Source organism: Aethalodelphis obliquidens, unplaced genomic scaffold (genome assembly GCF_003676395.1).
Source record: "Aethalodelphis obliquidens isolate GAN/ISIS:26980383/991018 unplaced genomic scaffold, ASM367639v1 scaffold20, whole genome shotgun sequence".
NCBI classification, from domain to species: domain Eukaryota; kingdom Metazoa; phylum Chordata; class Mammalia; order Artiodactyla; family Delphinidae; genus Aethalodelphis; species Aethalodelphis obliquidens.
In genome coordinates this window covers 11,333,020-11,350,513 of record NW_020837964.1, presented here as the reverse complement: position 1 = coordinate 11,350,513, position 17,494 = coordinate 11,333,020, and the positions used below count along the sequence as shown (strand labels likewise).

Genomic DNA, 17,494 nt, shown 5'->3' with positions numbered 1-17,494 from the left:
TTCCTTTGCTATGCAAAACCTTTTAAGTTTCATTAGGTCCGATTTGTTTATTTTAGTTTTTATTTCCATTTCTCTAGGAGGCTGGTCAAAAAGGATCTTGCTGTGATTTATGTCATAGAGTGTTCTGCCTATGTTTTCCTCTAAGAGTTTGATAGTTTCTGACCTTACATTTAGATCTTTAATCCATTTTGAGTTTATTTTTGTGTATTGTGTTAGGGAGTGTTCTAATTTCATTCTTTTACATGTAGCTGTCCAGTTTTCCCAGCACCATTTCTTGAAGAGACTTTTTTCCACTGTGTATTCTTGCCCCATTATCAAAAATAAGGTGATCATATGTGCGTGCATTTATCTCTGGGCTTTCTATCCTGTTCCATTGATCTATATTTCTGTTTCTGTGCCAGTACCATACTGTCTTGATTACTATAGCTTTGTAGTATAGTCTGAAGTCCAGGAGCCTGATTCCTCCAGCTCTGTTTTTCTTTCTCAAGAATGCTATGCCTATTCAGGGTCTTTTGTGTTTCTATACGAATTGTGAAATTTTTTGTTCTAGTTCTGTGAAAAATGCCATTGGTAGTTTGATAGGGATTGCATTGAATCTGTAGATTGCTTTGGCTAGTATAGTCATTTCCACAATGTTGATTCTTCCAATCCAAGAACATGGTAGATCTCTCCATCTGTTGGTATTATCTTTAATTTCTTTCATCAGTGTCTTATAGTTTTCTGTGTACAGGTCTTTTGTCTCCTTAGGTAGGTTTATTCCTAGATATTTTATTCTTTTTGATGCAATGATAAATGGGAGCATTTCCTTAATTTCTCTTTCAGATTTTTCATTATTAGTGTATAGGAATGCAAGAGATTTCTGTGCATTAATTTTGTATCCTGCTACTTTACCAAATTCATTGATTAGCTCTGGTAGTTTTCTGGTAGTATCTTTAGGATTCTCTATGTATAGTATCATGTCATCTGCAAACAGTGACAGTTTTAATTCTTTTCCGATTTGGATTCCGTTTATTTCTTTTTCTTCGCTGATTGCTGTGGCTAAAACTTCCAAAACTATGTTGAATAATAGTGGTGAGAGTGGGCAACCTTGTCTTGTTCCTGATCTTAGTGGAAATGGTTTCAGTTTTTCACCATTGAGAATGATGTTGTCTCTGGGTTTGTCATATATGATCGTTTTTATGTTGAGGTAAGTTCCCTCTATGCCTACTTTCTGGAGAGTTTTCATCATAAATGAGTACTGAATTTTGTCAAAAACTTTTTCTGCATCTATTGAGATTATCATATGGTTTTTATCCTTCAGTTTTTTAAAATGTTGTATCACATTGATTGATTTGCGTATATTGAAGAATCCTTGCATTCCTGGGATAAACCCCACTTGATCATGGTGTATGATCCTTTTAATGTGCTGTTGGATTCTGTTTGCTAGTATTTTGCTGAGGATTTTTGCATCTATGTCCATTAGTGATACTGGCCTGTAGTTTTTTTGTGACATCTTTGTCTGGTTTTGGTATCAGGGTGATGGTGGCCTTGTAGAATGAGTTTAGGAGTGTTCCTCCCTCTGCTATATGTTGGAAGAGTTTGAGAAGGATACGTGTTAGCGCTTCTGTAAATGTTTGATAGAATTTGCCTGTGAAGCTATCTGGTCCTGGGCTTTTGTTCATTGGAAAATTTTTAATCACAGTTTCGATTTCAGTGCTTGTGATTGGTCTGTTTATATTTTCTATTTTTTCCTGGTTCATTGTCAGAAGGTTGTGCTTTTCTAAGAATTTGTCCATTTCTTCCAGGTTGTCCATTTTATTGACATATGGTTGCTTGTAGTAATCTCTCATGATCCTTTGTATTTCTGCAGGGTCAGTTGTTACTTCTTTTTCATATTTAGTTCTATTGAGTCTTCTCCCTTTTTTTTCTTGATGAGTCTGGCTAATGGTTTATCAATTTTGTTTAACTTTTCAAAGGACTGACTTTTAGTTTTACTGATCTTTACTATTCTTTCCTTTATTTCTTTTTCATTTATTTCTGATCTGATCTTTATGATTTCTTTCCTTCTGCTAAATTTGGGTTATTTTTGTTCTTCTTTCTCTAATTGCTTTAGGTGTAAAGTTAGGTTGTTTATTTGAGATTTTTCTTGTTTTGTGAGGTAGGATTGTATTTCTATAAACTTCCTGCTTAGAACTGCTTTTGCTGCATCCCATAGGTTTTGGGTCATCGTGTGTTCATTGTCATTTTTTTCTAGGCATTTTTTGATTTCCTCTTTGAGTTCTTCAGTGACTTCTTGGTTATTTAGTAGCATAATGTCTAGCCTCCATGTGTTTGTATTTTTTACAGTTTTTTTTCCTGTAATTGATATCTAGTCTCATAACATTGTGGTTGGAAAGGATACTTGATTCGATTTCAGTGTTCTTAAATTTACCAAGGCTTGATTTGTGACCCAAGATATCGTCTTTCCTGGAGAATGTTCCATGAGCACTTGAGAAGACAGTGTATTCTGTTATTTTTGGATGGAATGTCCTATAAATATCAGTTAAGTCCATCTTGTTTAATGTATCATTTAAAACTTGTGTTTCCTTATTTATTTTCCTTTTGGATGATCTGTCCATTGGTGAAAGTGGGGTGTTAAAGTCCCCTACTATGATTGTGTTACTGTCGATTTCCCCTTTTATGGCATTTGCCTTATGTATTGAGGTGCTCCTATGTTGGGTGCATAAATATTTAAAATTGTTATATCTTCTTGGATTGATGCCTTGATCATTATGTAGCGTCCTTCTTTGTCTCTTGTGATAGTCTTTATTTTAAAGTCTGTTTTGTCTGATATGAGAATTGCTACTCCAGCTTTCTTTTGATTTCCATTTTTGCAGAATATCTTTTTCCATCCCCTCACTTTCAGTCTGTATGTGTCACTAGGTCTGAAGTGGGTCACTTGTAGACAGCATATGTACGGGTCTTGTTTTTGTATCCATTCATCCAGTCTATGTCTTTTGGTTGGAGCATTTAATTCATTTACATTTAAGGTAATTATCGATATGTATGTTCCTATTACCATTTTCGTAATTGTTTTGGGTTTGATATTGTAGGTCTTTTCCTTCACTTGTGTTTCCTGCCTAGAGAAGTTCCTTTAGCATTTGTTGTAAAGCTGGTTTGGTGGTGCTGAATTCTCCTAACTTTTGCTTGTCTGTAAAGGTTTTAATTTCTCCATCGAATCTGAATGAGATCCTTGCTGGGTAGAGTAATCTTGGTTGTAGGTCTTTCCCTTTCCCCACTTTAAATATGTCCTGCCACTCCTTTCTGGCTTGCAGAGTTTCTGCTGAAAGATCAGCTGGTAACCTTATGGGGATTCCCTTGTATGTTATTTGTTGCTTTTCCCTTGCTGCTTTTAATTTTTTTTCTTTGTATTTAATTTTTGATAGTTTGATTAATGTGTCTCAGCATGTTTCTCTTTGGGTTCATCCTTTATGGTACTCTTTTTGCTTCCTGTACTTGACTGACTATTTCCTTTTCCATGTTAGGGAAGTTTTCGACTATAATCTCTTCAAGTATTTTCTCAGACCCTTTCTTTTCCTCTTCTTCTTCTGGGAGCCCTGTAATTCGAATGTCGGTGCGTGTAATGTTGTCCCAGAGGTCTCTGAGACTGTCCTCAGTTCTTTTCATTCTTTTTTCTTTATTCTGCTCCCTGGCAGTTACTTCCACCATTTTATCTTCCAGCTCACTTATCCGTTCTTCTGCCTCAGTTATTCTGCTATTGATTCCTTCTAGAGTATTTTTAATTCTAGTAATTGTGTTGTTCATCACTGTTTGTTTGCTCTTTAGTTCTTCTAGATCTTTGTTAAATGTTTGTTGTATTTTCTCCATTCTGTTTCCGAGATTTTGGATCATCTTTACTATCCTAACTCTGAATTATTTTACAGGTAGGTTGCCTATTTTATCTTCCTTTATTTGGTCTTGCAGGTTTTTGCCTTGCTCCTTCATCTGTAACATATATTTTGTTGTTTCTTTTTTTTTTTGATGGGTGGTGCTGTATTCCTGTCTTACTGGTTGTTTGTCCTGAGACGTCCAGCACTGGAGTTTGCAGGCAGTTGGATAGAGTCAGGTCTTGGTGCTGAGATGAGGACCTCCGGGAGGCCTCATTCCTATTAATATTCCCTGGGGTCTGAGGTTCTCCGTTAGTCCAGAGGTTTGGACTCGGAGCCCTCACCACAGGATCTTGGGCATGACCTGTGACCCGGAAACCAAGATCCCACAAGCTTCACGGTGCAGTTAAAAAAAAAAGAAGAAAGAAAGAAAGGAACAGTACAATATCAAAGAATAAAATAGAAAATAAAATTAGAAAGATAAAAAATATATTAGGAAAAATAAAACTATAATTGAAACAACTTCAACAAGGTAAAATACAACCACAACAGAAAAAAGAAAAAAAAAAAAAGCCCTGGCTATGCGGGTGGAGTTTAGGTGGGGGTGGAACTCTAGGCAGGGGTGGGGTTTAGGGTGGGGTGGGTCCTAGGCGGTTAGGGGAGTGACGTTTGAGCATGGGGCGGGGCCTAGGTTCAGGACCTAGGTAGCTGGAAAAGTCCCTTGGGGGCGGGGCCTAGGTTGGGTGACATTCAAGCATGGGGTGGGGTGTCTGCTTAGGACTTGGGGAGGGGGAGAGGCAGCACATCCAAAGGAGGGCCTCTGGAGTGTGGGGTTCCGGAGTTTGGAGGTAGGGCCCTGAGTGAGGGTGTGTGGTTGGGGTTTAGGCCCAGCTCATTGGACGGGGTCTCCCAGTGTAGAGGTGGGGCCCTGGGTGGGTTGTGGGGGCGGGGCTTGGGCTCTGTGCGCAGGAGGGAGGCTCCGAGGACAGAGGATTAGGCCTGGGAGCCCAGCAGCCTTCCTGGTGCCTAAGTGGACAGGGGACGCACTGGCCGCGTTCCCTTCTGTTTCTCTGCACCCCTCCCCCACCTTCTCTCCCAGGTTCTCCCCCCTAACGGGGGTGGGTACCACTTGGTGTAGGAGCTCCTCACCTCCCCCAGCCGCCCCTCAGGGGTGCCGGTCCTGGAGGTCTGGCCTTTACTTTTACTCCGCCTTGCCTTCCTCCCACTCCCTCAGGACCTGCACAGCTGGAGGGGGCCTCTGTGGGCAGAGGATCAGGCCTGGGTCTTCAGCAGTCTCCCAGGGGCCCACGTGGGCATGGTAAACCTGGCCATGCTCCCTTTTGATCCTCTGCCGTCCCGGTGGTTCCCCAATTTCCCCTTTCGGGTGTGGGATCCCCTCCCCTCCCACAGCCAGCCCTCAGGGGCGCCCATCTCATCCTACCTCCACTTCTCCTCCCCCTTCACTACCCCCACACCCCACGTCCTACCCAGTCACTGGAGGTTCCTCCCGTTCCCTTAGGTGTCTGTGGTCCCCCACCAGTACCTGGTAGGTACCCTAGTTGTGAGGAGACGCGAATTCCAGATTCTCCCAGTATGCCGTCTCAACTCCGCCTATGAGATGCCTCTGCGTGTTTCAGTTACTAGGCCTTCATGATTCTTGTGACCCTGGCAATGGGACTGCCGTCTTGATTTGCCTCACCCAGGAGAAGCCATTTTTCAAGTTCCCCCTTCTTCCCTTTCACTGTTGGAATATTCCTGCTTTTCACCTTAGAACCCCATCGCTCCCTGAAAGTCCCTCTTTCCCCTAAAGTGATTGGCAGCATTGACCTCCATATTTTCCTCTTGGCAAGAGCAATCTGGTGTCATGGATCTTTAATTCTGGTTAGTGGCTATAGTTAGTGAATATAGGAATGTCTGGCACAGTTTCAGAGCACTAAAAGTTACTTGGAACAGGCAAATTCCTTCAGTTGCTCCTTGAGTAATGGCCTTTGTCTGATTGCCTTTTGCTTCTTTGCAAAGAATCTACCCTATATAGCAGGCTTTTTTTTTTTCTTCCCCCTTTACACATCCTACTTCATGGATGCCTGTTATAATCTTATGAAAGAGTGATGGTAGCTAGAGTGTCACAATATTTCCGTAGCAGTTTAAGACTGGTCCCTGATATTATATACAAGGAGCAGAGGTAAACCTTTTTCCTCCTCCTATATTTTGTGTGTCTATGTGTTTTGGGGCCTGAGAGGGAGACAAAAAGTGAGAAGGAGAGAGAGAGAGAAAAGAAAAGAGGAGGAGAAGGAGAAGAAGGGGAGAGGGAGGAGGTTCTTGTAAAGGATCCCACATTCTCCTGCCACCTGCACTTGCAAATCTTTCCATTTATTCTTCTGTTCTTCCAGCTGGAGGTGTCAATGGTTTCTACCCAGAGACCACAGTGATCATACCTGCAATCAAACAGTTTGGGTTTGTTGCTTATGGCAACAAGGAGAACCCTCACCCAGGGGAACCATGGGAGAGTCTCATTACAAAGGTGTTAAGGATGACTTGTCATAGGATTATAGGTTGAGTTAGCTGTTTTGCGTGGGGGGTTCAAGGAAATGGAAAATTGCTTGGGATTAAATGCTGCCAGGAGGTGAGGGTAACTGGTTAAGTATCTTTGTAAGTATTATTTAGAAGGATGGAGGAATAAAAGAAGGCTAAATCTGTATTTGATTTAAAAAGTCAGTTGTTATTCGTATTAGCCAGGAGAGGACTTGGTATTTTTGTGGTTTGCACAGTATCCTTGCTTTTGTCTGTGCTTAAACCAGTCTGTAAAGTACTTTTGGGGTTTGTTTGTTTTGGGGGGTTCTTTTTTGGTCCCAGTTCGTTGTAGTGACAGAGTGACCTTATCTAATATTGATGTTCTATGAGCTTGTTATGCTCAGTGGGAGAACACCAAGGCCTAGCTCCGGACGCCCACCAGCATCTCACACCACCAAGGCCTCCCTGAGAGTACCAGGCCACTGGCCCCTAGCTCTTAGGGGCTGCTTTTCTCTTTCTCATAGTTAATTGTTTAACATGAGCAAAACAATAAGGGGACCACCTGTCGTGCAGGCCGAGAAGAGTGTGGGGTTTGGAATCCGCTCACCAGCTGGATACTTCCTTGGGTGATTTGTTTTTCCTCTTGAGGTTTATTTTCTCCATATTTAAAATGAGAATAACAGTAGTAATGTTGCAGATTAAATGACATGATGCATATAAAGCACGCAGTACCTGTTATGAATAATAGTCACTAAAACTGTTATTATTTTATTATTATTATACCAACAACATATCCCTTCCCCTACATTCAAAAGTTGGGAGTGGTGGGAGTCGTGTACTAGAATTAGCATTTAGTTACCTTATACCATGAATCAGAAAAAATACAAATTCGGCAATTCCTCCTTTTCTTCCCCTCTTTCACCATGATGTGGCCTTGGAAAGGGGCTCACTTCTCATCAGACATTAACGTGGAAGGAGCTGTAGATTTAAAAGAAAAATAGAATCCAATTTAAAAATTATCCTTTTTATTATGTAGAGTTAGGTGAAATGAATTAAATGGGTCTTTCATTATTTAATTTGAGCAATAAATCCCAGTGACAGGTAATAAAAGTCTCCTCATCATAGGCGAGCGCTGTCTGTTACGAATGAGGCTCAAGAGTAGCTTTCTGAAGTTCCCCCGCAAACAGAGCACAACTTCGTAACCCGCAAGCTGGGCAAATGGGTGCATTTAACTGTGTCACACCGCAGAATGGCTGTCCTGACAGGCTTGTCTGTGTAGCTTTGCTTCCACCATTTGTCCTAGGGTTCTATCCGTCCGTTTTTTTTTTTTTTTTTAATAATTTTCTTTTTCTTAATAATTATTTTTTATTTTAATAACTTTATTTTATTTTACTTTACCTTCCTTCCTCCCTCCCTCCCTCCCTCCCGCCCTCCCTCCCTCCCTCCCTTCCTTCCCTCCTTTAGACGACAAATCATCCCAAATTGAGGAGGTGGACTTTGAGGGCAAGATTTATGATTTTTGTTCTTAACTTGTTCAGACTTGTGTTCTTAATCTAAATTAGCTTCTGTATTGACAGAAGATGTCCCCAAGCCTTTGACTTTATCCTGCTGCAGCTACCCAGCAGCTACCTGGAGCACTGCTACTCAGAGTGTGCTCCTTGGAATATACTGGTTCACTGAAATACTTATTACCAAGATAAGTACAAAAATTGAGAGCAGTCTCCTAGAAACCGTTATAGCAAGAAGGTATTGCCACACCTTCTAAGCATATGGTCAGTGGGCTTGCATTTTATATATCTTCTTTCTTTAATGTTTCAGTCATTCATTTTTATTGAATTTTATAAAAGTATCAATCTGCAGTAGATCAGAAAAGAAAATGTCCATAACCGCAGGTAGTTTATGAGCACCGTCCCAGGCCAATGGAAAGCCTAAGATGAGATAACAGAAGCAGAGCCTTGTATCCAGGCACATCCGAGCTTTGAGGAAGAGATGGTGGGAGACGCAGGGTGGGGTGAGGAGGGTGGGAAGTGTTCGTCCGTGTGACGCAAAACTCAGTACAAGGATTTTCGCTCTAAATGTATCCTCTTAAAGGAAGCACAGGATGACAAATGTGGGACATTTGATTTATTTTAGTCCAGTCTCATATCGTCAGGGATTATATAACTCTCTTCAGCCGTCTATTTCAGAGTCCACTCTTAGAAAATGTGTCTAAAAGTATCTAGCCTACATTCTTCGTTTTTCAGTTTTTAGGTCTTTCTCATTATCTTTCACAAACCAAATCAGAATTGGATCTTTGGAAATCTTTTTTGCTTCATGGATATAATTTAAAAATAAGCTTTGGTGCCCAGGATGGAATTTGTGTTACACTAAATGCATACAGGGCAAAGAGCTTCGGCATCTAATGGAGCTTCCATGCATTTTCTGTCTGAAAGCTTGTGGTCAAAAATAGCTGGAGGGCTTCCCTGGTGGCGCAGTGGTTGAGAGTCCGCCTGCCGATGCAGGCGACACGGGTTCGTGCCCCGGTCTAGGAAGATCCCACATGCCGCGGAGTGGCTGGGCCCGTGAGCCATGGCCACTGGGCCTGCACGTCCGGAGCTTGTGCTCCGCAGCGGGAGAGGCCACAACAGTGAGAGGCCTGCATACAGCAAAAAAAGAAAAAGAAAAATAGGTGGAGAAATAAAGAAATTGCACATAATATCAGGAAAGAGGCCCATGACTTTTAGATTTAATAGCGTACTTATATTTTTGCTCAGTAATTTGATCTGCAAAATCATACAGAGTTGACTATTCGGTGGATGTAAACCTTACTGGTTTGCCTACAATAGAGAGACTTAGATTCCGCCTGTCTGCTGAGTATTCAAAACAGAACCTTTGTAGACTTAATTCCCTTTAAGAGGGAAAGGCTCCACCATCTCCTGGATTCATGACACTGGGACTGCCTTAGGAGGGACTAGTGACTGTTTCTATAGGTGATAAGAAAACCTTGATTTTTGATTATAGCAATTTTTTATTATATATATAAACTTGGAAAATACAGAAAAATTATAAAGAGAAGTAAAAACAACCACAGTTTTCTTTTATGCAAAAATTACTGTTTATATGTAGAGATATTTCCTTTCAGCCCTTTCCCATATTTATATAAAATTAGGAATATAATAAGAATTGTATGTATAGAGTCGATTCTCAATACTTGCAATAGTTATGTTCTCTGAAGTTGCTGTGAACATGGAATTAGCAAATACTAAACCATTGTTCCCAGGGGAAATACAGGGTTAGGTTCCTGTGAGCCTGTGGTGGCAACATTTTTGTCTACCTATCAACAGAACCTTGTATGTATGATTGTGTTTGAAGACACGTTCTTTAGTATTTATTATTGATTCACCAACATTGAACTCGTGACCTACAGCACTCTAACTCATGCCTGAATGAAGTTTATCCATCACATTTATTTTCTCCATAAGGCAAATCATAGCATTCTTGCACTTAAGAACACTAGACAGCCCTTCATCACTGTGCCAGGGGGCCTTTTAAACAGCAAAGTCACCAACAAAAAACACAAAAATGTGAAGACAGCTTTACATGTGAGAGCTGAAAGAAGAAGTTTTGCCTTACTTGACCTCAGCTAGAAGCATGCATGTCAGTCAACTCAAATTTTTCTCTGCTCTGTGCATTTCTGTGCCTGACCCCAAAAGTGCCCTGAGTATTCATTTGGAAGCTACCAATAAATTATGGCAACTGGTTGAACTTGCAAATACGAAATCTGAAAGTTATTATGATCAGCTGTGTAAATATGGTTTTCCACGCTGCTTTATTTTTTAACTTTGCATTATACCAGTAGGCTTTCAGCATGCATTATAATCTCTTCAAATATTTTGGTAATGATTGACTTCATATACTTTGCTAAATATTCTAGTCTCACAAAAAATGACTACAGCAAAGTGGAAAAGAGCAGATAAATCATTTACTGGGTATAAACTAGAATTTTGGAAAATATCTGTGCTCTTCCCAAATCCCTCCTTTTAAAAGGCAAATTACATGGTGGAAGCTGAAAATTAGCCCATGCCAAATAAGATTTGAACCATTGAAAGATTTTAACCATTCAGGATTGTCCAAAGTTGAGTTAGAATTTTGTTCTCTCTGTTGAGGCCCCAAGAAAGGAAGACAATCATGCGCTATTTCCACGCAGAGGGTGCTGATTGCCCACTGACCTCCCTTTCCTCTCTCCCTTCTTCTTTTCTTTTATTAATAGTTGTGAGGGATTCTCCGGTGGCGCAGTGGTTGAGAGTCCGCCTGCCGATGCAGGGGACACGGGTTTGTGCCCCGGTCCGGGAAGATCCCACGTGCCGCGGAGCGGCTGGGCCCGTGAGCCATGGCCGCTGAGCCTGCGCGTCCGGAGCCTGTGCTCCGCAGCGGGAGAGGCCACAACAGTGAGAGGCCCGCGTATCGAAAAAAAAAAAAAAAAATAGTTGTGAGTGCTGCCCTTGATTGAGTGATGTGTACATTGCTATTTCTAACCAACTGCTTACAGTGTTCACTGTTAAGAGGTATCTCTTTTAACTAATTTTACCTCCCCCAGGTGTTGGATTAAATGATGGGCAGTGGCATTCCGTCTCTTTGTCTGCCAAAAGGAGTTACCTGAGCGTGGTGGTGGATGGCCAAGTGGCTTCTGCATCTCCTTCCCTGGGGCCTGAGCAGATTTATTCAGGGGGCACCTATTATTTTGGAGGTAAGAGAAACGGTTGCTCCATATGGGCAATTGAACCATGTTTGCAGTCACTTGCCCTGTGTCTTAAAGTCATCGTGTTTTAACCAGTGTGAATATTATGGAATAATTTCTCACTTTCTTTGAACATGGAAATGTTGAGTAGATCACGATGATTAATTGTGACCTAAAATGCATTTCTTTGAGGTGGACTGACTTATGTTTATGATTTCTATAATGAGATTGCTTGCAAGTAGACCATGCTCTTCAGTTCTCACTTTCAAATGTTGTTGTATTTTCCTGATGTTGAATGGCCTTACATGTATGTCTTTTTCAGATTTTATGGGCTCATTTCATTGCACTGTTTTCCTGATCATGCCTCTTAGCTTTTCTAGAGCATTCTTTTTGCTTTTCTGCTGCTCAGTGCAGGTCAATATTATGCCAGTGGACAAAAAATCTAACTTAATTAGCCCCAGAAGCCTCTTCTCACTGCTAAGTAATAACGCACTGATATAGTTGATAAAATGAAGGCATTAGCCTTCAGCACCAGGCCATCTCTCTTAAAGGACAAAAACAAATGAAGTGTTTACTTGTCCAGTGGATGTTGGATTGAACTAAAATCTTCAAAAAGCAAACCTTGGAAGTGGAAATGAATCTTTAGCACTGGAAAATTAAAATAAGGCAATACTTAACATTAATTAGAAAGACAAAGTTGTAAAACTGTTAGTAGTAAGACTTATTTTTAATCATGACTTGAGGTGTTTCTTCTTGTTATTTTGAAATGTAATCATGACTTCTGTCTAGAAGCACTTTTGAATTTGGTTGAAAGCCCAGTCTTCATTATTCATCAATAAAATACAAATTCCTTTCTAAGAATTGACAGTAAGTACACAGACCATGAATCATTCATCTTATATTAAGAGTGAACAAACAAACCAAAAAACCCCTACCTAATCCATTACTGTGAAAGGCAGCATAATGCCAACAATCTTAAAAGATATAATTGCTTCCTTTAGGGTGATGTGTTCATTTATAAACAAGTGGTTTATAAAACCTTATGGAATATATGATTGATTTTATAGCAGTCCATAGGAACATGTTCGTTTAATACATGGTAGGATATACAAACAGTCCCTGACTTAGGATTTTTCAACTTTATGATGGTGCGAAGAAATACACATTCAATAGAAACCGTACTTTGAATTTTGATCTTTTCCCAGGCTAGTGACATGTGGAATAATACTCTCTCAGGATGCTGGGCAGTGGCAGGGAGCCACAGCTTCCAGTCACCCACACAATCCCAAGGGTAAACAACAGATACACTTAAACCATTCTGTTTTCACACAACCAATCTGTTTTCACTTTCAGTACAGTATTCAATAAATTACGTGAGGATTCAACACTTTATTATAAAGTAGGGTTTGTGTTAGGTGATTTTGCCCAGCTGTTGGCTAATGTAAGTGTCCTGAGCATGTTTAAGGTAGGCTGGGCTAAGCTATGATGTTTGGCAGGTTGGATATATTAAACACATTTTTGGCTTAGGATATTTTCAACTTACAATGGGTTTATCAAGATGTAACCACATTGTAAGTCAAGGAAGATCTGTGTAGAACAACTTAAGAGCTTTCACTTCAAAGGAAAAGATTTAGAAGCACCAAAAGAGGTAAGAAAAAACCCAAACATTTTGTTAAATGATGCAAAAAAGAGATGATAAAAATAACAGACTGCATAAAAGTGTAAGTAATGAAAATAGACTCATCATTCTTAAATTATTTTAGACCCTTCCTGTTCAGATTTAATGATGCCTACCTATTTTTTGTACAAAATTTTGATTGATTTTTATTCACACTATAATATTTTATAATGAAATATATCACATGTGCACTCTGTAATTTTGCTTGTTTTTATTATGATACATATGATATACACCATTTTAATTAAATGAACTTAATAATTTTTGAATAGTTTTAGATTTACCAGAGGGTTGCAAAGATACACTGGGAGTTGCCAAATAGCCCACACCCAGTTACTTCATATTGTTCACATCTTACATCATATATACAATTTAAAGAATACTAATTATTATTTTTAAAATACACTTCTGCACATGCATTTTCCAGCTTAAGAAAGATAACATTACCAACATCCATTTGTCACTCCATGATCATACCTCTTCATCTCCCCAGGTAACCATCATCTTGAATTGGGGTTTTATGTCTCCTGTCATGTTCTTTATGATTTGACATCTATGAAGGTATTCCTGAGTCCCTAAACAATATACTGTGAAAGCTTCCATAATAAAATTCCAACTTCAGGGCTTTTATTTAAATAACCAATCTTAAGTTTACTTAGGCAACATTTCTGTTTATTCAATCATCTTCTCAATTGGTAACCTTAAGTACCAGAGTATGTTTGATCTTGTCATGAGATTCTATTAATCACTAAGTATATACCTTGCAAGCCCCAGGGCACCCTGACATTTCCAGGGCTGCGAGCAAGGGTCCAAAGGAAAGCAGGAGGCCTCCTGCTGCCACATTTCTCCCTCCTCCTCCCAGCCTTGTGCCTCCAGGACCTGGTAGAGGAGGTCCATCCTTCTGGAAGCCCAAGTAGGGCTTCTGGGGTGGGAATTCTGGATTCTGGGATGGGCTAGAAGGGAGCAGTTTCCAAGTGGGCACATCACCTTCCCCTGTGAGACCCCCTGTTGCCATGGGCAGAATCATGGCTGGAGGAGGGTTAGAATAGGGCCCCCTAAAGGGCAGGACTGGCTCAGGGGCTCATTGTCTGAGTGGTACTGGCAATGGGGTGACCAATGATGCCAAAATCTTGACTCTCCACGCACCAATGCCGAAAAGAAATACGGAGGCAGGGTTTTGGAGGAACGAGAAAAAGTAGCTTTATTCTTTGCCGGGCAAAGAGAGGACACAGCAGCGCCCCCCCACTCCCTGGGAATAGGAGAGATTTTATATCCTAATGAAGGTCTTGCTTTTTTTTTTTCTTTTGCGAAATTTCAAAACAGCCACAGCTGGCGTCAGGCAACCTGGTAACTGGGGTTGGTCTTTTCTGAAGTTATTGGCCGGTGACCTTCTTTCTGAAACAAAGAATGCTACAAGGGAGTGTAAGGGCAGAAGAAAGCCAGGTGCAGAGTGTAATTCATACGGAGTCAGAGAGTACTCAGCTTCGTGAAGGAGAAGTCCAGCTACAAGTGTTTGTTAGTAGTAACAGCTAAAGAATAACCAAGACTGCTTAACTCTTTCCGGCCTGTTTATGTTGTTTCCCAGCCTGTTCACTGTTTCCTTATTTTCCTTGTTTATCAGAAAATAGAAGTCTCATTTTTATTTAAGAGAAGTCTTATTTCTGTTTTTGCTGCACCAGCAGCTCTCCCGTTTTAGCACTGAAAGCCTGGAGTCCTGGGAACAGCCTCCCTGCTTCCCACCCCCAGAGCAAACTTGGCGGTTGGTCACCCTAGAAAACCTTCTCCGCCGTGTGGATGAGAGTCCCCTTTACTCCTAGGATCTGTTTTATCTAGATGGAGGGCTTTTTTTAGGTAGTTAATTTTGGGGCAGTCTGTCCCACCAGCCTGGGTTGTATTTGCTTTCTGTGTCAGTCTTGAGTGTGACTATTGAGAGAGCGGGCTGCCCGGAACTCACAGCATTCTGCATCTACTGCCGCACGCCACTCTTTGCCCATCATTGTTTACGTTTTCTCCCTCCTCAAATGTATGCCTTTCAAAAACTTACTGAGGTCAGCTTTTATCATTTATAAACTATAAAATTTAAATCTGGGTTCTCCAGATTGAGGATGGAGGAAAGTCTAACTTCTGTGTATTCCCCTATGCAATCTTTGTGCGATTGAATAACACACCGTGTAGCACAAGCTAGAGATACTAGACTGTGTGCAGAATCCTCACACTCCTGCTTGTATAAATCAGACATTATCCATCCAGTGAACTGGCTACACCACCCTGAAGTCAAACCCGACATCTTACTTCTGGTACGTGCAGTGATCATTTATCTGCCATCTCAGAGGTGCTTAACATGCTGCCTGCCTCTAGTAATGGATCCATCCATTAATTCAGCATGAAAGCATTCCCTAGATATCTTCATATTTTAGAACTTTCATCCCAAACCAGTTCAGTGCTGAATTTCTCTCTGCTGTTGCGTTATATTAACCTGTGGATGTCTGTTATCATAGGCTAATGAGACTCACCTGGGTTGAACCCTACTTTGTTCTTTAGAATCTCTTGCTTATTAAACATTGTAGCCAGGAATGTGAAGGGCCTCATAATATGACCGCTGTGCTCTCTGTAAAGTTCCATGACCTCTCCTTGTGACTGTGAGTTTGCTTAGTTTTGTTCCCTATAGAGGCATACCACACAATTTATTTTATTCTGAAATAGTTTGAAATGTGTCAGGAAACACCACCTGGAGAAAAGGAGATTAGCAGCGCTGTTTATATTCCTGGCATATTGTAGCTGCCCCCAAATATTATTGAACTGCTATCCTCTCGGGTTTTATTTTAACATTCTTAATTGGTTAATAAGTCATCTAGAAAACACATCCAGATTATGGTAACTGTACCCTATACCACAGAAGAATTTTAAGCACTGAAAGTGTGTGTAGAACCATGTACAATTAACTGATACTGAAAAAACTTTCATCCCCTTTTCTTGATATATTAAATTTAAAATTTCAGTCTCCATTGCTTAAAATATAATATTTCAGTGTGCCTGATAACAGTTTTAAGTATGAATCCTGGCCTTTCCTTGCTGGGTAAAAGTATTTTGTTAGGAAAAAAAAGCATTAAGGAGAAACATCCTCTGTCAAAATATTTAATTATAATGGAAATTCCCCGGTAGAAAACTAGCATGGATTGTACAGGAGTTAGGGAATTGCTGATTCATTTCTTATTCTTTGAAATTATATTAGTGGTTGACAACCATAACAGCTAAGAAAGATTAATGAAAAATACATAAGTATAATATATGTGTTCATACTCCATAAAATTGTTTATTTCACTTGGATAGAGAAACACTGAGAACATCATTAAACCCCAGACAGAAATGGTTAATATTATAGTTCTTTATTATTTAAATAATTAGAAACAGGTCTTAGATAAGTGTTAGAAAAAAAATCAATATAAATGGAACACTCCTTTATGAGGCAGAGAATAAATAAAGTCAAACAATGAAATGTTTTTGACATTAAGCCATTATGATTTATTAAAATGCATGTATATGTGGCTCTTATATGCATATGAAAAGTATTTAATTACATAAATAGTTGTAATTTTATTCCAAGTCGTCGTAACTCCTTTTCCGAATAGCTTAAACACAGAAGTATTTCAGCATTATTGATTTATCTTTTCTTGTCTACAGTGCATGCTTTCATCCTTTATGCTCTTCTTTTTGCATCCCAAAAGACTAAGTTCCTGTGTTTGAGTTATATATAATTTAATACTGCTGAATGACATGTTCAGGATACTGGAGCTGATCTGTGTATTTCTAAAGTTGGGATCAAGTTAGTATCCTTGCACATAATTATTATAACAGTAGTAATTTCCTATGAATCCTATGGTAATAAAGAGAAATACGTTTGTATGAATTGCTATGTGTAATTTAGATCAAATGAATGATGACTGCAGTAGGCTTTCGCCTCCATTTCAATTTAATAATCAAATGCCTACTTTAAACATTTTTTTAGTGAAGATACTGAGTCCTGATTCATTATGATGTATCCTGATCAACTTTGTATTGTTTTGTTTTTATCAGGTTGTCCTGACAACAGCTTTGGATCCAAATGTAAAAGTCCACTTGGTGGGTTTCAGGGATGTATGAGACGCATTTCTATCAATCACAAGATGGTAGATCTGATTTCAGTTCAGCAGGAGTCCCTTGGGAACTTCAGCGACCTTCAGATAGACTCATGTGGAATCACAGACAGGTAAAGGCAATCTCACTTCTCTATTTTGACCTGTCCATTTTCAAACTTTTGACAGCAGATTGAAATTTGTATGTAAAACAAACATTTTTCTCTCCTTTTTCTTACCATCATCTGTTCCACAGGAAAGAGATAATATTCACATTAGAAATAAGAAAATATTCTTTTAGTTTTATACTTCATATTTCCAGTGATAAAATTTAACTAGAAGACATGTGACCATGTTATTTATATGTACAAATAGCTACCAGTTCACAAAAGGTGATGTTGATGCTGCTATAATTTTCGAGGGGTATAAATGTATCAAAAATATATCATTAAACGCAATAGCTTAGGAAACCCTAACAGTAATCTAGACCATCAGGTACCAGTAAATCAGAGACCTATGTGGTCAGTTATCCAACTGGCTTTTGCTTCCATGACAGCTGAATAATATTTCAGAGGCATAGGAATTTAACTGGTTGCTATGGTCCTGATGTGTACCTTGAAGAACCCATTAC

General features: G+C 39.7%; 1 protein-coding gene across 7 annotated transcripts in view; it reads left to right on the top strand.

The window, feature by feature from the left end:
- The window catches only part of CNTNAP4 (contactin associated protein family member 4), a 262,365-nt gene that overhangs the window by 168,012 nt on the left and 76,859 nt on the right, over window positions 1-17,494 (top strand). For 6 of the 7 annotated variants that reach the window (XM_027119209.1, XM_027119210.1, XM_027119212.1 and 3 more), the window contains 2 exons: window positions 10,933-11,082; window positions 16,826-16,997. In XM_027119209.1, coding sequence (XP_026975010.1) covers window positions 10,933-11,082; window positions 16,826-16,997 — 322 coding nt within the window. The remainder of the gene's footprint in view (window positions 1-10,932; window positions 11,083-16,825; window positions 16,998-17,494) is intronic. The other variant, XM_027119213.1, reaches the window with a different exon arrangement.